A 25,722-nucleotide genomic window follows, 5' to 3' on the forward strand; every position below is an offset into this window, starting at 1 on the left:
TGCTAAATATCTTCAGTCAGGACTCAAAATCATCACTATGGAGAATAGTATGGAGGTTCCTAAAAAAACTAAAGACAGAACTACCATAGGATTCTGCAATCCCACTTACTGGATATTTACGCAAAGGAAATGAAATCATTAGGTTGAAGAGATATCTGCACTCCTATATTTATTACAGCAGTATTCATAACACCCAAGATTTGGAAGCAACCTGAGTGTCCATCAACAGATAAATGGATGAAGAAAATGTGGTTCTTGCCGGGCGCGGTGGCTCATGTCCAATCCCAGCACTTTGGGAGGCTGAGGCGGGTGGATCATTTGAGGTCAAGAGTTCAAGATTAACATGGCCTACATGGCAAAACTCTGTTTCTACTAAAAATACAAAAATCAGCCAGATGTGGTGGCAGGAACCTGTAATTCCAGCTACTCAGAGGCTGAGGGAGGAGAACTGCATGAACCCCGGAGGCAGAGGTTGCAGTGAGCTGAAATCACACCACTGCACTTCAGTCTGGGAGACAGAGACTCCGTCTCAAACAAAAAAAAAAAGTCATTCATATATACAATGGAGTGCTATTCACTGTCATCTGGAATAACATGGATGGAACTGAAGGACACAATGTTAAATGAAATAAGCCAGGCACAGAAAGACAAACTTTGCATGTTCTCATTCATTTGTGGGAGTGAAAAAATTAAAACAATTGAACTCATGGAGATAGTGGAGATGATAGTTAGCAGAGGCTGGAAAGGGCAGTGGAGATGGTTAATGAGTACAAAAATATAGTAAGAATAAGATGTAGTATTTGATAGCACAACAGAGTGACTACAGTCAACAACAATTTATTGTACATTTAAAAATAACTAAAATAGTATAATTGGAATGTCTGTAACAAAAGGAGGGATAAATGCTTGAGGTGATGGAAACCCCATTTATCCTGATGTGATTATTATGCATTGTATGCCTGCATCAAAATATCTCATGTATCACATAAATATACCTACTATATAGTCATAAAAAAAAAGAGTAAAACTTTTTTTAAAAAAGAATTCAAAATCTGGACATCTGTCGTGTTCAGAGACGCACTTTTAACCATGTGTTATGGACTTCTGAGGTTTTTAAAAAACGTAAAACTTATGTTGGACTTTTACACAAAGTCCAATGTCTTCCTTTATAATACCCATTTTTATTTTTTGATCACAACCAACTTATCTTGTTCCAAATAGAAGTTTTGGTGTTTTGTTTTTTGCATTTTTTTTTTTTTTTTTTTTTTTTGAGACAGGGTCTCTTTCTGTCACCCAGGCTGGAGTGCAGTGGCACAACCTTGGCTCATTGCAACCCACCACGGCCTTCTGAGTAGCTCGGATTATAGGTGTGTGCTACCACGTCCAGATAATTTTTGTATTTTTTTGTAGAGATGGGGTTTTGCCATGTTGCCCAGGTTAGTCTCAAACTCCTGGACTGAAGCAATCCACCCGCTTTGGACTCCCAAAGTGCTAAGATTACAGGCTTGAGCCACTGTGTCTGGCCAAATAGGTTTTTACTGACAAAAATCTGTTTTGATTTGTGTCTCTTCAAATAAACCTATAATATCCTTGCTAGAAGTTACTGGATCTCCTATTCCTTAATGCTCAATGAATGTTTGATAAGTCTATTGGATACACAGTATCTGTTGCTAAACAACGAAAAAAAACTAAGAAGTCCCCTAAAGGCATAAATGAGGAACCTGAGAAGACTAAAAATAATTATTAAAGGCAAAAAAATAGAAAACAAATATATGTATGTGTAGTCTACTGGGCAAGAATTCCTTAAGTTTTGCTTATGTTCTTGTTTCAACACCTTAAATTCCAAGACTAACCACTTTAAACTGTTGGATCTAATATCTAGGAGAGATGGCAACATTCAAAGAGGTTAAAAAACAAAAGTTCTCATTTGGTGTAGGCATACAATTCTATGAGCCTTTTTGGACCCAGGGAGCATTGTAACGTTAACCTACCCACTCACAATGAAATGGGACAAAAGATGTATCTATGGAATACTCTCAAAAAATTGTTTTAAAAGTTAAACTTAATCTAACAAAAATCTTAGTATAATTTATTTTTTAAAAATAACATGTTAAGATAATTGGCTCACTCCCAATATTTCACAGTAAATAGATCTAATCTGTCTTACATGATTATGTACTTCCTAAAACTTGTATATGCCAAAAATACGCCTAGGCAATTCTGGGACCACCTTTGTTATCATCACTAACTAAAAAAGTCCTCATACTGAAACCAGAGTTCTCCTGTCTTCCTGAGACCTGTGGTCTGAATGCCACTGCTCAGGTTGGTCTGTTGACTATGCTGTATCTGACCAGAAGTCTTAGAAGAGAAGCTCTCTATGTAACTCTCTTAGTGCTAAGGAAGATATTTGCCATTCCGGAAAAAACAACCACCACCAAAATCTAAGGTTAGTAATATTTCTCCTGCCACAAATGAACAGAACTGCTAGACAGATTTATAACAAAACTTATTTTAAACTCATAGTTGAGCTCACAAGAAAGAAAGGGAAATCCCTATATAACAGAAATGAAGATAGAAGTGAAAACCAGACCAGTCAGTATGTAACCTGACAGACAAACTAAACTTGGGGTTATTATTATTATGTTATTATTATTTTTGAGACAGAGTCTCATTCTGTTGCCCAGGTTGGAGTGTAGTGGTGCAATCTTGGCTCACTGCAATCTCTGCTTCCCAGTTCAAACGATTCTCCTGCCTCAGCCTCCTGAGTAGCTGAGATTACAGGTGTGCACCACTACACCCAGCTAATTTTTGTATTCTTTTAGTAGAGATGGGGTTTCACCATGTTGGCCAGGCTGGTCTCGAACTCCTGATCTCAAGTGATCCACCCACCTCGGTCTCCCAAAGTGCTGGGCTTACAGGTGTGAGCCACTGTGCCCAGCCATGAACTTGGGGTTATTATTTTTATAACCTAGGGATTGGTTCTTATCATCCAGGACAGAAGATAGTCTAGGAACCTACCAACTGAGAAATGAACAAAAACCCCTACATGCAGGCCAGTGTTTTCTCTGGAGTTCCTAGTTGATATAAAACCAAAATTTCTGTGTGGATGAACATCTACAAGGTAAGGTCACAAGGGAGTCTCACAGAAAAAGCAATGCTAGTAAAGATAAGTGCACAATTAAATGTTAATAAAACACAGAAACTTCACTAGGGGATAGAATCAGAATACAAAACAGCAGAAGCAGCCTTCTCAAAATGCGAAATTAAAAAATAATAATCTGAAAGAGAATATAAAATGTGTATAGTTAAAATGAATAAAGACACATTCAAGAAGGAATCAAAATACTAAGGAAGAAAATACATCAAAAGCCTGGTGCAGCGGCTCGCATCTGTAATCCTAGCATTTTGGGAGGCCTAGGTGGGAGGATTGCTTGAGGCCAGGAGTTCAAGACCAGCCTGGGCAACATGACAAAACCCCATCTGTACTACAAATACCAAAACTAGCTGAGTGGTGGCATGCATCTGTAATTCTAGCTATTCGGGAGGCTGAGGAATGAGAACTGCTTGAACTCAGGAGGTGGAGGCTGTAGTGAGCCAAGATCATGCCCCTGCACTCCAGCCTGGGCGACAGAGCCAGACTCTGTTTAAAAAAAACATGTGAGTTTCTGAAAAAGAACAAAATAGAACTTACAGAAAAAAATGAAGGGGGGAAAAAAAAACAATGACAACAACTCAATAGGTAGTATTAAGTAGCAGCTAAATAATTTATGAACTACAAGATATGTACCCAGAGTCCACTATATGCAAGAGGGGTTAAGCAATGTAGAGGAAAGAGGAGGTTATGTCTAATAAAAAGTGAAGAAGGGGAAAATAGTGAGAAATGGAGAAAGAATAATATTTGAAGAGATAATGTATGAAAAATCCCCAAAATTGATGAAAGATATCAACCCTCAGATCAAAAAGCACAATTCATGAGCAGAAAAACTAAAGCTGAGTCTAGATACACTATTATAAAAATACAGAACACTGAAGACAAAGGGGAAAACCCTAAAAGAACCAGAGGAAAAACGCACATTACTTTTAAAGGAACAATTAAAATGATTTCTCAACTGTAACCATAGAGGCCAACAAAAAATTGAATATTTTCAAAGTGCCAAGAGAACAAAACTGTCAATCTAGATCCCTATGCTCAGCTAAACTATCAAATTAAGGGGAAAAACTTCTTAATAACTGACAGTTTACCACTAATAGTCATTCATTGAAAAAAGCTATTGAAGAATATACTCCAAAAAAAAGAAAACTGAACCTAAAGAAGGGAGGAGTGGGATTTAACGAGCAAAAATGAACAAAAAAATTGGTAAACATGTGGGCTTATGAAGCCACCATAATAATTATTACTCATTTGTGATGATTTAAAAACAAGGTAAAACTAAAATATTAGACAAAAGAAATAACGCAGATGGGAGAAAATAATTAGTATTCAGGAAAAAGGTAAAAGAATTCACATTAAAGCTATGGTTTTTAAACTCTGATGTGCATCAGAATCACCCAAAATGCTTGTCAAAAATAGACTGCTGGGCCCTACCCCTCAAATTTTTGATCTAGGTCTCAGGTAGAGACTGAGAGGCATTCCTAATACGTTCCAAGGTGATAATGATAATGGTGCTCCAGGACCACTTTGAAAACTAATGCATATGATTTTAAGTCAAATAAGTACGTTAAAAATTAAAAGGTAAACCCTCAAATAACTAAAGTAGAATACAACTGATCCTTGAACACAGGTTTGAACTGTGTGGGTCTACGTTTATGCAGATTTTCTTCCACCTCTGCCATCCAAGACAGCAAGACTGACCCCTCCTCTTCTTCCTCCTCCTCTTCAATGTGAAGAAGACAAGGATGAAGACCTTTATGATGATTCATTTCCACTTAACAGAAAATATATTTTTTCCTTATAATTTCTTTTCTTTTCTCTGGTTTACTGTAAAAGAATACAGCATACAATACATATAACATACAAAATACGTGTTAATCAACTGTTTCTGTTATCAGTAAGACTTCCAGTCAACAGTAGGCTATTAGTAGTTAAGTTCTGGGAGAATCAAAAGTTACATGTGGATTTCTGACTGCGTGGGGGCCTAGTGTCCCTAATCCCCATGTTATATTGTCAACTGTATAACCCAAAGAAGGGAAAAAGGAGGAGTCAAGAAAAATAAATCCATCTCAAAAAGGCAGGAAAGGAAAAAAAGATGGCAGAAATAAATCCAACTCAATTGAGTAATCACAATGAATATGAAAGGACTAAATTCACTGGTTAAAAGACAGACATACGCTGGATAAAGAAATTCTGCTATACGTAATTAAGATGGTGTGTGAAATGGCACAGAGATAGACAAAATGACCAATTAAGTAGAATAGAGAACCCAGGCCGAACCAGGCACATAGGGAATTCTGATATATGACAGAAATGACACTGCAGGTCACTGAGAGAAGGACAGTCTATCAATAAATAAAGCCAACACAACCGGTTATTCATAAAGGAAAAAGTTCAACTTAGAATACTTAAATGAACTTGTATGTGAAAAGCAAAATTTAAAACTTTTAGACAAAAATATAGGAGTAGGGAAGGATTTCTTAACAAGATACACAAGGAGCTAACCAGAAAAGGTTTCTAAATTCAACTAACTCAAAATCAAATCCAGTGTCATCAAAAGATGCTAAGTAAAAAAGATAAGCATAATGTTTGAAAAGACTTTTGTAATACATATAACTGAAAAGGAACTGAAATGCAGAAGAGATAAAGAAGACATTTAAATCAATAAGACCAATAGGGCCAGGAACAATGCCTCACACCTGTGATCCCAGCACTTTGGGAGGCTGAAGCAGGAGGATTGCTTGAGCCAGGAGTTCGAGGTTACACTGAACTATGATTGCGCCATTGCACTCTGGCCTAGGTGACAAAGAGACTCTGTCCCAAAACACACAAAAAGACAAGACTAATAATGAATAAACAATGATTCATCATTTTAAACCCATGAGGTTGGCAAACATTAAGAAATTTATAAAACCAATGTCACAGGACCCATCAAAGGAACCCTTATAATACCTGCTAGTGGTATAAATCAGTAAAGTCATTTCTGGAAAACAACATTATTTTGTAAAATTGAGCATACTCCGCAATGCACTCCCATAAATATAACCTTACACCTTTCCTCCAGAAGACATGACAAGACCTGAAAAAAAACCCCAAATGTCCATCTATAGGAGAATGGATACACTGTGGTCTATTCCCATAGTAGATTCTGTACGTCAGTGAAAATGAATGAACTATGGCCACAAACAACATGGATAAACAAAAGCAAATCCAAATAAAGCAAATCCTAGAATATCATATCATTTTAAAAAAGTTTAAAATACGACATATATATGATAAAGCTGTTTTTTAAAAAAGCAGAGAAAGTAAAAATCTTTGTCACTGGTTACAGGGAATGGGGATGACAGAAAGTTGAGATAAGAAGGGAGCATCTAAGTGGATGCCAATTAGTGATAATGGTAGATTGGTTAAAGGGAGGTAGTATCATGAATACTCCTAGATATTAATATGCTTTATATCTTAACTTCATAACTTAAGCTAGTGTGTGTTTACATATGTACATATATTTTTCCATTGCATGGTATACATAGAATATCATATTTAAAAAGAAAAAATGAGAGGCCGGGCGTGGTGGCTCACACCTATAATCCCAGCACTTTGGGAGGCTGAGGTGGGCGGATCACCTCAGGTCAGGAGTTCGAGGCCAGCCTGACATGGAGAAACCCCGTCTCTACTAAAAATACAAGATTAGCCCGGCGTGGTGGAATGCACCTGTAATCCCAGCTACTTGGGAGGCTGAGGCAAGAGAATCACTTGAACCCGGGAGGCAGAGGTTACAGTGAGCTGAGATCGTGCCATTGCACTCTAGCCTGGGAAACAAGAGTGAAACTCCGTCTCAAAAAAAAAAAAAAAGAAAAAGAAAAAAATGAGAGAAAAGATTACTAAAATATGTTAATATTCATTGGAATAAGAAAATCCCCAGTCTAATACTTACTGGTCAAGAGTCTTATAATAAATATCCAGATCCTTGTTCACAAGTTCTGTTGTCCTCATAACAATCATCATTTCTCTATACTTTTCCTCAGCATCCCGAAATTGTGGTTCTCGAAGTTCTTTCTTAAAATGAATAATTTCTTCCTCATAACCTTTCTGTCGCCCTAATGCCAAACTGTGATTTCTTTTTATATTGTCTATGTTCTCTTCCAACTTCTGATGTTCACTGTAAAAAACAAAAATGACAAATGAGGACCATTTTTTAGCTTTTAACAACCTGAAGTGGAAAAGTCATAGATTTCTTTAGACAGGTTAAGTATCATTCTCCTTAGGAATGGTATAACAGAGTCGCTCCTTGCTTATTATTTAGGGCTTTGGTACTAAAAAAAAAAAAAAAAAAAACCCTCTCTTCCTTCCATATCTCTGCCCCATATAGGTTGCTAAACAGCTAATTTTTGTGTGTTAAACAGAGGACCCTCATAGCATGTTATCACTGATAAAGTTCCTGGCCTTTAGACGCTAAGCACTCTGGTGATTAATATTACAAATTCACAAACTTCTGATTGTGAGCTGAGAATGCACAGTTATCAACACTAAGAAGTTATGGATAACAGGCTTCATCATTTTGCTCATGTCAAAGGCATAACACGAATTAAATCATATATTAATTATCTGCAGTAATAGTTATTAAAAATCTAGATTCCTGCATGAAAACAAAATTTCTCTTGCCCAAGTATAAAAACCATAGTAATGACCAAAAGAAGTAAAATATTCAAACTTTTCTGATAATTTGGCAGATTGTACAAATTTCAACGTTTGCTTTAAAAATCTTCATTTGTTTAACAATCACTTATTAAGCATCCTCTTATGTGTCAGGCACTGCTCTCAAGTTTATGGGCATCCTTACAGAGTTGACTGGATTACATGTCTTGTTGGCATTTCTGTTATGTCCTGGTTGAAGAAAGGTTTGAAAAATAGTTGTACTTAGTAATGTGAATGAATGTAAAAAGTACTGTTATGTACCAATCACAGAAGAAATTTTTTAAATATCTGGTTTTGGTCTTTAGTAGCCACGAATATATTATTTCCTTTCAAAATTTCTTCTAGAAGCATTACTTTTCCAACTTGCCATGGAGAGCATAGTGTAAAAGAACTGAGGCTTGGGAACTAGGATATTAAGGTCACATTCTTGGCTTTCATCATAATTTCCTCTGTGATTTTTCTGGGTCTAAGTGTGCATAATGCATAAAAAAAAGAAGATTCTGAAGATGATGAGCTCTTCTAGTTATAAAATCTGATTTCCCTGATATAGGAAAGAGATTTTAAATAGCTAAACTAAGAGTACTTAAACATAACACAGGATTAACCATTTGTTAGGCTTTATAAATAAAGTTAAAATTCACTTTACTATATCCCTTAGAAAAACCTGAGCATTTTTTCACTCAGATTTCCAAATAAATTCAAGAAGACATGAAAACTCTACAAGGAAGGGTTTAATAAATGAGAAGCCTGGATTTAACCAGGTGAGATGGTTCACAATCTACGTATTTGCCTAGTACAACCTTTTATACCAGTCCAGTGCCTTAGCATCAACAAGGTTCTTACAGAATTCCTAAGGGAACTCTAAGGCAGTCAAGGCAGGAATAAAATCTTTTCTGGTCTACCAGGAAGGCAGCAACTACAATAAGTAACCATAAGACCAGATAAAGGAAGAATGAGACTCATCTTTCAAAAGAAATGCTCTGGTGGACACATAATTACAAATGAGAAAATCTAGACTGAATCTCTGTGGATAAATCACTGGCAACAACTCCAGTGACAATATTATAGACTGTACAAGCTCTGACCCAGGCAAGGTCCACAGCTCCATATTCTTTATGCGTAGTACCACTATTCTGTGCAGCAGGCTAGCAGATGTATGGGGACTAAGTATGTTCAATACTGAATAACTAAGGCTCATCACTACAATGTGATTACCAATTCTATATCACTTCTTCAGTAATAAAGTTCTTAAGGCCATGTAATACAATTGTGTCAAAACACTGTTCACCTTCTAGTAACTCTCAAAGGATACTAGGCTGAGGCTAAAATTCTTTTAAAACAGGTATTTAACATTCTTCACATTCCAATAATAAAGACTTTTATTTAAACCGAAGATTATTTTAAAAGCATACTTTTTCATTTGCAAAACCTGCATTTGACCCATTTCCTTCAAATGTTGTTTTCTTTCTTCTTCAACTTCTTTTAGTTCCTCATTTCTTTTTCTTAAGGTAAGGTTATCCTGTAGCCACCTTTCTTGTATCTAAAGGTAAACATTAAATTAGTTAACAAAAATAACCAAGTTACTAACGTGAAATCCGTAACAGGCAACTGCTGATAGGAAGTGCCATGTCTGTCTGTCTTAGAATCATGTGAAGTTCAACAGAGGGAGAATAAGCCAATGTGAAGGAATCTCCAGGTCTGGGGCAATCTGGATGGCCCATCCCCGTCCACAGTCACAAGTGTAATACCTCCTGTAGCGCAGCTTTTACTGCTCTTTCACGACCATGATCTAAAAACCAGGTCTACTGTTTGATGGGGAGTCTCACAATGATGTGAGCATATATCCATGTACTTATTTACTTATACAGTATTAAAATATTTAGAAAAAAATGCTATGAAATGGTGTTCACTTAAAAACATACAAAACAGAAATTTTAAATGGTAAAATTAAAAATATAACTAGATATTTTAATACCTACATCCCCAGTGGATCATTCTGCATAGGAACCCCATGATAAAACCTACTGACCTAAAAGATCATAAGAGATCAATACTACTATTGAAGTCTTCCCCAACTTTTTCTTCCTAGTTCTGTCTCCCAACATGTACCAAGACTATTAGAACCTGTGAGGTATATGTTACCTACAGCTTCTACCTTTAGGCTGACAAATAATCATCACTCAAGGCAAGAAGAAGTGCCACAATAGTACTATATATCTATGAACTTGATACTTTCTTAGCCACTGAAATGAAATTTCAAAAAATTGGCTGTTCTTGAGTAGTTTTGTCCTTCAGAAAAGACTCAATCACACTTAGCAGCAGCAACAACAACAACAAAATTATTTCAGTGGTTTTCCTGGTGATCAAAACGAACTATGTTGTCAAGAGACAATCATTAGAAAACAGTTTGTAAGTTGATTCTTTGGAATTGAGGAAAACAAAATTCCTGCAGAAAGAAATTGGCCCACAAATCCTGTGTGTAGAAAACTTATCCCGAGTTTGGAGTAAGGATTTCTCAAAGAGGGAGCTGGGACCCTCCTGCAATAGCCCTCGCAGCTAAGCTAAACTCAGTGATGTGGGAAGTGAGAGAGATAGACAGACCTGTGGCAATATCTTGTACCAAGAGTAAAGGCCAGGGACTGTTGGATGGGAGAGGGAAATCAAGGATTTCTCTCACATGCTTAATGTTCATATCCAATTCTGCCCATCTGTGTGTGATTATTTTTAGAGTTTTTTTTTTTTTTTTCCTTTTTTAACAGAAAGTAAGGCTACCTTCATTTTTCCTGGAAATAATATAAACATACAGTTTATCCACAGGGTCCACATCTATGGATTCAACTAACCATGGATCAAAAATACTGGGGAAAAAAATACAATAAAAAGTAACAGTACAATAAAAAACCACAAATTTAAAATAATACAATATAAAAACTACATATCATTTACATATTAATATCAAAAGCAATCTAGAAATTAAAGTATATCAGAGGATATGGATAGGCTATATGCAAACACTATATATGCCATTTTATATAAAGGACTTGAGCATCCTAGATTTCGGTATCTGTTGTATTGGGGGGTCCTGGAACCAATCCCCCCCCCAGAGATACTGAAACAACTGAATACATATCTACTAAAGGCATTATTATAGGCAGTTAAAGGTGACTAAAATGGCATGGTTATAAATGTCCTTTGTTGCTAAGGCAATCTAATGTGCCACTGTAGCTGCTGTGACTTACCAAGTATGGGGGACTATACTTGTTGTTCCTTATTAGGAACAAGGGAATGTGCTACTACTTACTTTCATCTAATACCATAGAACATTTGAATTTGCTTTCACAATTGCATGAAAGGACTCTTTATTTTTTTAATTTTTTTATTATTATTATTTTTTGAGACGGAGTCTTGCTCTGTCACCCAGGCTGGAGTGCAGTGGCCGGATCTCAGCTCACTGCAAGCTCCGCCTCCTGGGTACGCCATTCTCCTGCCTCAGCCTCCCGAGTAACTGGGACTACAAGAGCCCGCCACATCGCCCGGCTAGTTTTTTTGTTTTTTGTTTTTTTTTTTTAAGTAGAGACGGGGTTTCACCGTGTTAGCCAGGATGATCTCCATCTCCTGACTTCGTGATCCACCCGTCTGGGCCTCCCAAAGTGCTGGGATTACAGGCTTGAGCCACTGCGCCCGGCCCAAAAGGACTCTTTAAAGTGCTATCACATTTCTAGATGAGATTGATTTTTGGCACAAAATATTGTTGCTGGTCTGTCTACCTGCATTGTTACCAGAAAGCTAGGCATTTCTTTCTTTTAAGTCAGCTTCCATTATTCTTCTAGTTTTCAAAGACAGTATATACCACCACAAGAGTACAATGCTTTGAAGTCAGATACATCTAGGCTCAAATCAGTGTTATTACTTTTAAACTGGATAACTTTGGGCAAATTAGTTTAAATTCTTTGAACCTCAGTTTGCTTATAACATGGTCAATAATAATACTACCTATCATAAAGAACTATTGTGTGGCCGGGTGCGGTGGCTCATACCTGTAATCCCAGCACTTTGGGAGGTCAAGGCGGGTGGATTACTTGAGGTCAGGAGTTTGAGATCAGCCTGGTCAACATAGTGAAACCCCACCTCTACTAAAATTACAAAAATTAGCCAGGCCTGGTGGCACTTGCCTGTAGCCCCAAGTACTCGGCAGGTTGAGGCAGGAGAATCACTTGAACCCGGGAGGTGAAGGTTGCAGTGAGCTGAGACTGTGCCACTGCACTCCAGTCTGGGTGAGAGAGCAAGACTCCATCTCAAAAAAAAAAAAAAAAAAAAGAAGTATTGTGAAGATTAAAGGTATGAGTGTATGTAATCAATATAGTGCCTGACTCAGTAATTGCTAATAAAATGCCTTTTGGGCCAAATTTGTCCTTTGTACTTTAAGCAGTGAGAATTCCAATTATAGTCTACAAAATATAAAATATTAGAGAGAGGAAGGGGAAAAAAAAATCAGATGCAGTTATAGCGTGCCACAACTGTTTTTTCCATTCTACTAGAAATTTGATAGTGTAGGACCAGTTCTACCTGTTACTACTTTTTGTGACCTTGGGCAAGTCAGGTCACCTCCAGTTCTCTTCATATATTCCTTCATCTGAAAACTGAGAAAGGCAATTTATTAAGTTTCCAAATTATTTTATTCTGTGGACTAAATTTAGCAGGGCTTAGATCAGTAGGTCAACAAGTGACTGTTAGGCTCCTCAGCTCTTAAATATCAACCCCAGTCATCCAACTCAGATGACAGTTAATGCATGCAGCTGGTCACCTATGGAAACATAAAAATTAGCTGCATTCTAGACACCTGTGAGAGAGCGGCATGCTGACCAGATTACATACAGTCCAATGTCCACCAAAAGTCTGGCTGGGAATAACACCACTTCTAGAAGACTGCCTGAAAGCTATGCAGTCCATCCAGTGCTGGCTCAGTAACTGACAGCTAAAGGTATACATCAGAAGCTCTAAGGAATTTCAACAAAACACACATATCTCTGCCCAAACCCCAAGATTCTGATTTACTGTTGTGGATTGGAGACATAGACTTTTTTTTGTTTTTAGACAGGGTCTTGCTCTGTTGCCCAGGCTGGAGTACAGTGGCACAATAAGGGTTCACTGCAGCCTTGAACTCCCCAGCTCAAGCAATCCCCCCACTTCAGCCTCCGGAGTAGTTGGGACTACAGGTGCACACCATCACACCTGGCTAATTTTTTGTAGAGATGGGGTTTTGCCATATTGCCAGGATAGTATGGAACTCCTAGGCTCAAGCAATCTGCCTGCCTCGGCCTCCCAAAGTGCTGGGATTACAGGCATGAGCCACTGCACCTGGCCAACACATGTATTTTAATAACCTAAGTGATTTAAAAAAAACTGAGATGTAATTAATATTACACAAAATTCACTATTTAAACGTGTACAATTTAGCAGTTTTAGTTTATTTACAAGGTTATACAACCATCACTACTATCCAATTCCAGAGCATTTGATCACCCCAAAAGGAAATCTCATATTCAATAGCAGTCACTCTATTCCTTCCTCACCTCTAGCCCCTGAAAACATTAATCTGCTCTCTGTCACTGGATTTACCTAATCTGTACATTTATTATAAGTGGAATCATACATTATGCAGCCTTTTGTGACTAGCTTCTTTTGCTTAGCATGTCTTAAGGGTTCATGCATGTTGTAGCATGTATCCTTTTTATGGCTGAGTAATATTCCATTGTATGGGCATACCACATTTTGTTTATCTGCTCATCAGTTGATGGTCATTTGGGTGTGTCCATATTTTGACTATTACAAATAATGCTGCTACGAGCATTCTTGTACAAGTTGTTGTGGGAACATACGTCTTCAATTTTCTTAGTTCTATACCTAGAAGTGGAAAAACTCAGACAATTTACAGGTGCCCCTAGCTAAGTACTTTTGCTTTCTAAACACTAACATTTATTTCAGGCTTCAATCATACCACCTTCTACAGAACCTCATATCAAGGAATAATGATGCTGAAATACACTGTATTTTTTTCTTTTTTATAAGCCCTATGAAGTCTGTTAAAGACTATACATGTCTTCCTTTCTATGAATAGTCAGTAGTCAGTACAGGAAACTGGTCTCCTTTTAGCATTGACACAATGTGAATCTTCACTAATTGTGACTTCCTCTCTTCTTTTTTTTATTTAAATACGGAGTCTGACTCTGTTACCCAGGCTGGAGTGCAGTTGCACAATCTTGGCTCACTGCAAGCTCTGCCTCCCGGGTTCACGCCATTCTCCTGCCTCAGCCTCCTGAGTAGCTGGGACTACAGGCGCCCACCACCATGCCTGGCTAATTTTTTGTATTTTTTAGTAGAGACGGGGTTTCACCGTGTTAGCCAGGATGGTCTCGATCTCCTGACCTCGTGATCCGCCCGTCTCGGCCTCCCAAAGTGCTGGGATTACAGGCGTGAGCCACCGCGTGCCTGACCTTTTTTTTTTTTTTTTCTTTTGAGACGGAGTTTCACTCTTGTCATCCAGGCTGAAGTGCAATGGCGTGATCTTGGCTCACTTGCAGTCTCTGCCTTAGAGGTTCAAGTGATTCTCCTGCCTCAGCCTCCTAAGTAGCTGGGATTACAGGTGCGTGTCGCCACACCTGGTTAATTTTTGTATTTTCAGTAGAGATGGGGTTTTACCATGTTGGCCAGGCTGGTCTTGAATTCCTGACCTCAGGTGATCCATCCACCCTTGCCTCCCAAAGTGTTGGGATTACAGGCGTGAGTCACTGCGCCCGGCCTCCTCTCTTCATTTGACTACTAAAATCTTTAGCAAGCACATCAGACTTCATGCAAACGTTTTATACACTTCTCTCCTGGTTTCATTACTTTCTTGCCCTAATTTCTACACTGCCTTGTTTTCCCATTAATTTGAAATACATTTATCTTTGCTCTATTGTATATAACTAAGTAAACAATTTCTGGAACAAGTAAGGTTACAAAGTAAACTAATACCATCAGATCCACTAAATTTAGACTATCACCTTAAAAGGTTCATAGATTATTAATCTTAACAATTTCGTATACGTATACAGAGAGCTGCTGCGAATTTATAGACTGTGATTTTTATATAGGCAACTACATAAAAGCTAGTGATATTTTGTTATATATGCATCATAAATGTACACATTATTCAGTATGTATTAGGCCAGGCAGAGATTTGATTTCCCTTTGACTGATATTTCATATATTTGAAATTCTTGGTGTTACAGAAAGAGACCCAGCAGAAAACTAACGTAAGTAATCTTCCAAATGATTTTTAGCAACGACTTATAACCGAGTGGTTAAGGCATTCAAATAGTAAATTTTGTTTAAAACAGTAAGAACAGAGAAATGGTATAGTTTTTAAAGGCATTAACTACCATGCTTGCATAAAGATGTGATGATGACTTTTTGAAATGATTTTCATTATACTGTAGAAATTAATTTTATTAATAGAGAAAATAAATGATAAAGGGATTAACTGGAAAATGACCTAATATATAAATATTTTCCTTACAGATAACTTTCAAAATTATTAAACCTTAATCCCACTTTTGTGAATTTATGCTACATAAAGATATGTTAGAATAAGAAAAGATACAGATATATGTTAAAGATATTCATGGTCACACAGTTTATGATAAGGAAATGAAATCAATCTGAGTAAGTTCTGGTATATGCACAAAATGGACTATAATCATTAAATCATTAAACACATAAAACACATTTGATTGTGTTTTTATTTCATGTGCTTAAAGAATTTTCTTTTTTGTAGCAAAAAGAAACTGATCATTAAAATCATTAAATGATCATTAAAAAGAATGTGATATATCTGTGAGTTGATACGTAAAATCAAATTAAGTGAAAAAAGGTACAGAATAATATGATACAACCCCATCCATAAAAGTAAATTTAAATATATATATACACACACACACACACACACACACACACACACACACACACACACCCCACTAAATTTATCTACCTATCTATCTGCTGGTATATGAATAAAACTTCTTTAAAAACAAGTAAGTGTAACAGTTAATGACATGTAGAAGTGAGACTGAGAATCAGAAGAAGGGGAGGAACACTTTGTTTTAAGCCTTTATGTTCAAACTTTTACCACGAGTCTTTTACTGAAAATAAAAATAACAAATAAATGAAATAAGAATGTTATTGGAATTATTTTTCTTTACTTTTTGCATTTCTTTTTTGAGACAGAGTCTCACTCTGTCGCTCAGGCTAGAGTGCAGTGGCGTGATCATAGCTCACTGCAACCTCTGCCCCCCAGGTTCAGGTGATTCTCATACCTCAGCTTCCTGAGTAGCTGGGACTACAGGTGTGCACCACCACGGCTGGCTAATTTTTGTATTTTTAGTAGAGACAGAGTTTCACTGTGTTGGCCAGGCTGGTCTTGAACTCCCAGCCTCAAGTGATCCACCTGCCTTGGCCTCCCAAAGTGCTGGGATTATAGGTGTGAGCCACCAAGCTTAAGCTTGGCCTTTTTACTTTTTGCATTTCTATTCAATGGATCTTCTATTGAAAATAAAACGGATAGCAAAGAATGTCATAGGTGTAAGTGATACCATAAGCAAAACAGACCTACCTTCTGTGTATCAATATCTTGTCTCATGATTCTCATATCTTCATTTATCTTTTCTTTGTGTTTCTCGCATTCACTTAGTTGAGCTATTACTTTATTAAGTTCAGTTTCTTTTTGCTACAAAAAAGAAAATTCTTTAAGCACATGAAATAAAAACACAATCAAATAAATAATTTTAAGTTTTAAATTACCTTCTTATAGTCGTCTTTCCCATCTTGAATATAATTCTCAATGTCTTTCATATAACCATGAATATTTTTAACCTTCTCTTTAATATCATTCAGCTGTAGAAAAATATTCATTAAATTTACACTGGTTGTACTTAAGGGCACATAACAGGAGAGCACAGTAACACACTGGCTGAGAAGTTATGAACCTTGGGTTTCAGTTTCCACCACTACTGAATTTTATGATCTCAGACAAGTCCCTTTATCACCTATAGGAATGGATTAATTAATCTTAATCCTTAACTTCTATTTTAGATCAAGCAGCAAAATAATTTACCTCTAATCCTTGTTCTAACAAGAATTTCTAATGTCAAAATTATACCATGAATCTGAAAATACTATTTATCTTATGCTATTTAATTTCATGTGGAATAATAGTGTCCAACATGGTGCTATGGACGTAAGTTTAATACAGGTATTTGATAAGTAAATATACAAATGAAATCTTACTTTATCCTGTGCTATTTTGTTGCTTGTATTTTTTTTGTTGATTATTTCTTCTTTTTCTTGCTGGAACTTTTCCAATGTTGTTTCCAAAGGGCTTACCTGCTCTTTAGCATCCTAAAAATAAAAAAAGATAAAGTATTATATAATATTCCATTATCTTACTTTAGGTGTCAGACTTCACAGCCTTAATAAAAGCACTTTCTATGTGCCAGGCTCTAAAGTCAACGCATTTGCTCCTTTCAATGACCCTATGAGGACAGTACCATCATTTTCAGTCCTGTATTTCACATGAGCAAACAGACACAGAGAATGACTTGTCCAGGGTCACAACAGCCAATAAATGAATCAGCCAAGATTTTAACCCAGTCCAGCACCAGAGATCACTCTCTTAACCACTATGCATACTATACTGCATCAACCACTAATTTGATTCTTAATCTAGGCCATGTGCTCCCAATTATATTAGCGTGTGGCTTCAAGCATGAGTTTTCATGATTTTATAGTACCCCTGTCACTGCTGCATGATCAAAGAATAGGAAAGCTCATTCAGTCCAGACTTTTTTACATATGAAAATATGGTGGTAAAAACACTTCTGTTCTTAAGCTTAGCCTGCTAAGGCTATGCAGATATTTTATGGTAATAAAAGCATACTGTTAAACTAATGTTGGTGTGTCCACATCTATTCTGGAAGGAACGGGGCTTTCAAGTAATAAACTATTTTACTAAATAGAAGTCCCCATTATTTAGCCTTGTAACAGTAAATCTACAACATAGTTATATGATAACCACAGTTCAAAACAATGGTCCTCAAGCACTTTAAGATTCTGAAGTATTGAATCTATAGAGGTAGATACAATAGCAATTACTTCAATATATGTCTGTTTTGTCATACTGTGAAGTGGTATGATGTGTTAGGAAGTCAAATGCCTTCAGTGTCGGAAGATCTATCAGAAAATCAACTCTGATTCCTATCAGCTGCATAAACTTAGGCACTCATGAGACATTTGTAAATCTCAATTTCTTTTTCTATAAAGAGATTTCATCATCTAAATAGGGTTGCTGAGGCACTGAATGGTTCAATGTCAAAGTGCTTTATAAACAGTAAAAAATTATACAAATGCAAGTAGTACTATTTTAATATCATATTCTGAACCTCTGATATTTTGTAATCCAAAATTATTTAAGAAATAAAAATTTATAGTAATTATTCAGTAATATACTTAGTGCTTATTGAATAAGTACCCATAATTATATAAACCTAGGTAAGACTGTTTCTAAAACTGTTTATAACTGGTTGAGTCTTAGATGTGATTAATCTATATAAGGGATGTCAAAAGGATTCCAGTGGCAACTGAGTGCCTGCTCACTGTATTGGTAAGGATTCTGAAACCACATCTGGAATCAAATGGAAAGAGTGCTATGACTGAGTGTCCGCTATAGATAAAGGATCTGCAGATAAGACAAACCTCCTGTACAAGCAGGAATCCTTATACAGAGTTAACCAACCACCACCTGACCACCTCCAATAACATTTGCTGCTTAACCAGGCAGCCAGTTCTTCCTTATTATGGCAAACTCCTTCTTCCAGAAATCTTTACTTACTAGTACAAGTTCTATCACTTAGGAACCAGAGAATGATTATACCATTTTCATTTGATCCTCATAACAGCTGGTTTTCAAAGGGAATGCTTCCAGTTTTTGCCCATTCAGTATGATATTGGCTGTGGGTTTGTCATAAATAGCTCTTATTATTTTGAAATATGTTCCATCGATACATAGTTTATTGAGAGCTTTTAGCATGAAGGGGTGTTGAATTTTATCGAAGGTCTTTTCTCCATCTATTGAGATAATCATGTGGTTTTTGTCTTTGGTTCTGTTCATGTGATGGATTACATTTACGGATTTGCGTATGTTGAACCAGTCTTGCATCCCAGGAATGAAGCCGACTTGATTGTGGTGGATAAGCTTTTTGACATGCTGCTGGATTCAGTTTGCCAATATTTTATTGAGGATTTTTGCATCGATGCACATCAGGGATACTGGCCTGAAATTTTCTTCTTTTGTTGTGTGTCTGCCAGAGTTTAGTATCAGGATGATGCTGGCCTTATAAAATGAGTTAGGGAGGATTTCCTCTTTTTCTCTTGTTTGGAATAGTTTCAGAAAGAATGGTACCAGCTCCTCTTTGTACCTCTGGTAGAATTCGGCTATGAATCTCTCTGGTCCTGGCCTTTTTTGGTTGCAGGCTATTACTGCCTCAATTTCAGAACTTGTTATTGGTCCATTCAGGGATTTGACTTGTTCCTGGCTTAGACTTGGGAGGGTGGATGTATCCAGGAATTTATCCATTTATTCTAGATTTTCTAGTTTATTTGCGTAGAGGTGTTTATAGTATTCTCTGATGGCAGTCTGTATTTCTGTGGGATTGGTGGTGATATCCCCTTTATCATTTTTTATTGCATCTATTTGATTCTTCTCTTTTCTTCTTTATTAGTCTGGCTAGTGGTCTATTTTGATCTTTTTAAAAACCCAGTTCCTGGATTGATTTTTTTGAAGGTTTTTTTGTGTCTCTATCTCCTTCGGTTCTGCTCTGATCTTAGTTATTTCTTGTCTTCTGCTAGCTTTTGAATTTGTTTGTTCTTGTTTCTCTAGTTCTTTTAATTGTGACGTTAGGGTGTCGAATTTAGATCTTTCCTGCTTTCTCTTGTGGGCATTTAGTGCTATGAATTTCCCTCTACACACTGCTTTCAATGTGTCTCAGAGATTCTGGTATGTTGTATCTTTGTTCTCATTGGTTTCACAGAACATCTTTATTTCTGCCTTCACTTCGTTATTTTAACTGGCAGTCATTCGGGAGCAGGTTGTTCAGTTTCCATGTAGTTGTGCGGTTTTGAGTGAGTTTCTTAATCCTGAGTTCTAATCTGATTGCACTGTGGTCTGACAGACTGTTATGACTTCTGTTCTTTTGCATTTGCTGAGAGTGTTTTACTTCCAATTATGTGGTCAATTTTAGAATAAGTGCAATGAGGTGCTGAGAGTTCTGGCCATTACACTAATAAGGAGCATTTCATATTAAAGAAACATGGACTGAGTGAGGTGATGTATGCCTGTAATTTTGGGAGGCCAAAGCTGCATTGCTTGAGGCAGAGTTTGAGACCAGCCTGAACGACATACTGAGACCTTGTCTGTACAAAAATTTTAAAAATTAGCCAGGCGTGGTGGGTTGTGCCTGTGGTCCCATCTACTTGAGACGCTGAGGCAAGACGATTGCCTGAGCTCAGGAGGTCAAGGCTGCAGTGAGTGAGCCGTGACTGCACCACTGCATTCCAGCTTGGGAGACAGAGGAAGACTCTTTGTCTCTAAAAAAGAAGAATAGGGTGGGGCATGGTGGCTCACACCTGTAATCCCAGCACTTTGGGAGGCCAAGGTAGGCAGATCAACTGAGTTCAGGAGTTTGAGACCAGCCTGTCCAATGGCGCAACCCCATCTCTACTAAATACAAAAATCAGCTGGGCGTGGTGGTGCATGCCTGTAATCCCAGCTACTTGGGAGGTTGAGGCAGGAGAATCGTTTGAACCCAGGAGATGGAGGTTGCAGTGAACCAAGATTGCACTACTGCACTCCAGCCTGGGCAACAGGGTGAGACTGTCTCAAAAAATAAAAATAAAATTAAAATAATTTTACAAAAAACATGTATGGATATTCTTACCTTTATCTCTCTGTACAAAGACTGAACTTCAGTGGATAATTCCACAGTCTGCTCCTCCAGTTGCTGACGACGTTGCAAATTAGTGGATATCTGAAGTTTCTCAGATTTTAGCTCATTTGTTATACTTTTTAGATGTTGAATCTGTTCCTGCTGGTCCTGTATAAGCTTACGATTCAATTCAATCTTACTAGAAACTACACAAGAACATATTAACACAGTAATTAATGTAAGGGTATAGAAAATACTATTTGTATCATTCTTCCCATTTTTATTAATCTATGGAATCCACAAATGCTGAGTTTCTGTGGGCCCCACCCCACTGCAACAAACATGTAACGAGAACCCTGCTAGCTCCCAAATCTGCTTGATGTCCCCTGCTGACCACTCACAGGGAAAGCTCACAGGGCAGGTATGACTGAGAAAGAATACAGCTCATGGCCAGGCGCACTGGCTCATGCTTGTAATCCCAGCACTTTTGGGAGGCCGAGGCGGGTGAATCCTGAGGTCAGGAGTTTGAGACCAGCTTGACAAACACAGTGAAACCCCGCCTCTACTAAAAAATACAAAAATTAGCTGGGCGTGGTGGCGTGTGCCTGTAATCCTAGCTACTCAGGAGGGTGAGGCAGGAGAATCACTTGAACCTGGGAGGCGGAGGTTGCAGTGAGCTGAGATTGCACCACTGCACTCCAGCCTGGGCAACAAGAGCAAAATTCCATCTTAAAAAAAAAAAAGAAAAAGAATACGGCTTATTTGATACTCTCCTACTATTCAAAATCTGTTGTGCAAAGTAAAAGAACAAAGAGAAGTGATGCTTTTCAGAAAAAAAGAGTGAATATACTGTGGACTGGAAGGAACTTCCTTGTCCATGTAACAGGTATAAAATTGAGTATAAAAGGCATGTGCTGGCAATGTTGAAGTCTCTATGGGTACAGAAGGACACAGACTGTATTACCTGTGTCTAACTTGTGCTGTTTCTCTTGTTTCTCCTGGTTGACTTGTTGGACAGTTCGATCTAAGTCTATTCCTTGTAGCTTAGCTGCTTGTTGTGCAATTTTTCTTTCAACATCTTTAAGTTCCATCTTAAGAATATAACAAAATTATTTCCTTTAATAAACTTACTGCATTATTCAAAATCTTTAAAAATTAATTGCTATTATCATTTTTTAAATCTAAACTTATAAACCATTTCCAGATACAATTTTAGCAAAGTGTAATAGTATAAAAGTGAAATGATGTAAACAAAAGGAAGCTGACTAAAAATGAAAAACAAACAGAACTGTCTTAATTTTTAAATTTATGAATTAAAAAATTTAAACCCAGGGATGTAAACTAAGCAGTTGCTCCCTGAGGGCATCTGAAATTCAGGATGGGAAATTCTAAACACAACCTGTACCTGAATACTAGCTACTATTTTTAACTCTCACACTTCAAATTCAAGCTACCATGGAGCAAGTTTTATTCTGCCTTAAACTACAATAAACTTACCTGGAACCTCTCCATAATTGTAACATCTGTCAGGCACACTTTAGCACTTTCTTCTTCAGGCATTATTGTACCCAAGAGTGTTTCTTGTTCTTCTATGTCGTTCTTTAGGCGCTGTATGTCTCTATTGACATTCTGCAATTTGTTTCTTAATTCTGGTATTTCCTTCTCCTTCAAATCAATTATGCTTTGCCTAAATAGAAAACACAATTAAAAATAAAGTATCTGATGTTTCTCACAGTTAGACTAAGGTTATGTGTATTTTTAGGAAGAATACCACAGAAGTGACATTGTATTCTTTTCAGGGTATCCTATCAGTGGGTAGAGAATCATGATATCAATATGTCTTATTACTGATGATGTTAATCTTTATTCACTTGGCTTAGGTGGTGTCGGCCAGGTTTCTCCACTGTAAAGTTACTGTTTTGGTCTTTGTAATTAATAAGTACCTTAGGAGAGAAGTGTTGAGACTATGTAAATATCTTGCTTCTCCTCAACTTTCTGCCTACTGATTTTAGTATCCACTGACAGATCTTCCTTGCAATAATTATTACTGTGGTGTTTGTCAAACTGAGAAATAGTCTACTAATGAACTGGTCATATTCACCAAAAGCGTTAAGGTCATGAAAGATAAAAACAGACTGTTACACACTGCAGGAGTCTAAGGAGAAATAACAACTAGATGCTATGTGGGATCCTGCATGGAACCCTGAAACACAAAAGGCATTGATGGAAAAACTGCTAAATTCGATGTAGTCTGTAATTTAGTTAGTAGCATGATACCAATGTTAATCCTGGTTTTGATAACTGTATTATAACAGAGTACATAAATAGTTACTATCAGGAGAAGCTGGGTGAGGGATATATGTGAATAATTTGTATTATTTTTATAATTTTTCTGTAAACCTAAAATTATTTCAAAATAACAATTTTTTAAATTACAGGAATAAAAGGAAGGAAGCCAGCCATTAAGTCAAATGCTACATGGGTTTAAGGTACAAAATGTCAACCGATTTTACTGGTACTCATTACTCTAGCTAATGAACTACTGCCTCCATGGCAGGTACTGACAACTATTTTTGCTGATGCCTCTGAAACAATAACATATATTTAATCTTTTAAAAAAATGTACTTCAGAAATACTCCAAATTCTTATTTAAAATTATATGGAATTAGTATGACAAAGCAGTATGATAAATTAAACTGGTCTCTAATGGGAGTCTTATTATAAACTAAAAGAATAACCAGAAACTCAAGTGGCTACTACTTAATGATTTTTTAAAAATGCAAACTATGATCAAGAAATGCCAACCTGACCTGTGGCAACAGACTTATAGTTTTTAAAAATTTTTTAATTTTTAATTAATTTATTTACTTTTTATGCTTTAAGTTCTGGGGTACATGTATAGAACATGCAGGTTTGTTACACAGGTATACACATGCACGGTGGTTTGCTGCACCCATCAACCCATCATCTACATTAGGTATTTCTCCTAATGCTATCCCTCCCCTAGTCCCCCACCAGCTGACAGGCCCCAGTGTGTGATGTTCCCCTCCCTGAGTCCATGTGCTCTCACTGTTCAGCTCCCACTTATGAGTGAGAATATGTGATGTTTGTTTTTCTGCTCTCCTGTGATAGTTTGCTGAGAATGATGGTTTCCAGCTTCATCCATGTCCCTGCAAAGGACATGAACTCATCCTTTTCTATGGCTGCATAGTTACTCCATGGTGTATATGTGCCACATTTTCTTTATCCAGTCTATCACTGATGGGCACTTGCGTTGGTTCCAAGTCTTTGCTATTGTGAGTAGTGCCGCAATAAACGCACGTGTGCATGTCAGACCTATAGTTTTTTATACCACAGAAATAGGAGGTATTCTTATTCCATATGAGTATAACAAATATGAAGGCATGGAGATTATGAATAATTCCATGCCAATGTTACCTCTTAAACACTGTTGTCACAGATCAGTAGTTGGCCTTAAATTATGTGCCCAGTATCTAAAAAGTGACACAGCTATGACAGCCTAATAAAGATTGCCAAGCATTTATTAAACTGGGGACATCTCTGTGAAGAACTATAGGTATACATACAGTTTTAACCCTAGTTTTACATTTTCATACACACACACAAAATCTTTCATCAGTATGGTCCAGGTTTTGGTGCATTCTTTTTTGATGATTACCTAAGATGTTAAAAGAAGTGTTCTGACTGGGTGTAGTGGCTCACGCCTGTAATACCAGCACTTTGGGAGGCTGAGGCTGGTGGATCACCTGAGGTCAGGAGTTCAAGACCAGCCTGGCCAACATGGTGAAACCCCATCTCTACTAAAAATACAAAAAATTAGCTGGGTGTGGTGAAGGGCGCCTATAATCCCAGCTACTCGGGAAGCTGAGGCTAAAGAACTGCTTAAACCCAGGAAGCAGAGGTTGCAGTGAGCCGAGATTGTGCCACTGCACTCCAGCCTGGGCAATAAGAGTGAAACTGTCTCAAAAGAAGTGTTCTAAGAAAAAGCAGAGAAGCTTCCCTGAAGAATGCACTAGAGAGATCTATTAGGGTTCTCTGGGTTTGTTTTTCATTTTTAGGACATTTTATTTTTTATATTCAAGAGTTAATTTTTCTCCTAGTTCACAAGGGTTTTAAAAATATTTTCAATAGATAAATCATAATTGTAAACATTTATGGGGTATAATGTGATGTTCTATGTACACAATGTACAATGATTAAATAAAGGTAATTTAGCATATCCATTACCTTGCCTATCATTTTTTATAGACAGACATTTGAAATTTACTCTTTGGATTTTTGTTTTCTCAGAAACTCAATTCACCTATTTTTGGACAGAATTCCTTTTCTAAGGGGATTGTGTGTAAAAAGGCCCACACAGATATGATACTGAAAAAAACCTGTGGGAGAAATCGGGGGGAAATACCAATTGAGTTTGTATTCAAATGAGGTGCTATAATAAATGAATCTGAGTCAGTACTATACAAAATGATAAACAGGTATATTTTCAGCTGAGTTCTCAGTCATGATGTTAGTTTTACATTAGGTACTGGTGAATCTGAGGCTTTAAATGATAGTATTTCCCGCAAAGAAGCAAGATATGGCTCCCTACTACTACCTCTCTGAGCTCATCTTCCACAACTCTTCCCTTTGACCTTCCAGTCAAATATGTCTCAGAGATTTTGTACTGCCTGGAATATTCTTCTGGACTACTGCATGGCTGGCTCCCTCACTTCTCTCAAGTTTCTACTCCAATGCTACCTTCATCAAGTCCCCCCGACCACCCTTCAGCTACTCCCTGTTCCCTTATCTTGCTGTATTTTTCTCGATGCCCCTGATCATCCCCCGGTGTATTATAT

At 37.2% G+C, this 25,722-nt stretch overlaps 1 protein-coding gene across 3 annotated transcripts in view; it reads right to left on the reverse strand.

The window, feature by feature from the left end:
• RAD50 (RAD50 double strand break repair protein) overlaps positions 1-25,722 on the reverse strand; it is an 85,332-nt gene that overhangs the window by 15,618 nt on the left and 43,992 nt on the right. For all 3 annotated transcript variants that reach the window (XR_002727441.1, XM_023196343.1, XM_023196351.2), the window contains 8 exons: positions 22,360-22,549; positions 21,827-21,953; positions 20,875-21,068; positions 17,171-17,281; positions 16,685-16,777; positions 16,497-16,610; positions 9,259-9,386; positions 7,086-7,310 (listed from right to left, as the gene is read on the reverse strand). Coding sequence is in view for 2 of the 3 variants with exons in the window: in XM_023196343.1 (XP_023052111.1) it covers positions 7,086-7,310; positions 9,259-9,386; positions 16,497-16,610; positions 16,685-16,777; positions 17,171-17,281; positions 20,875-21,068; positions 21,827-21,953; positions 22,360-22,549 (1,182 nt within the window). In the remaining variant the exon portion in view is untranslated. The remainder of the gene's footprint in view (positions 1-7,085; positions 7,311-9,258; positions 9,387-16,496; positions 16,611-16,684; positions 16,778-17,170; positions 17,282-20,874; positions 21,069-21,826; positions 21,954-22,359; positions 22,550-25,722) is intronic.

Source organism: Piliocolobus tephrosceles, chromosome 4 (assembly GCF_002776525.5).
Source record: "Piliocolobus tephrosceles isolate RC106 chromosome 4, ASM277652v3, whole genome shotgun sequence".
Taxonomy (NCBI): domain Eukaryota; kingdom Metazoa; phylum Chordata; class Mammalia; order Primates; family Cercopithecidae; genus Piliocolobus; species Piliocolobus tephrosceles.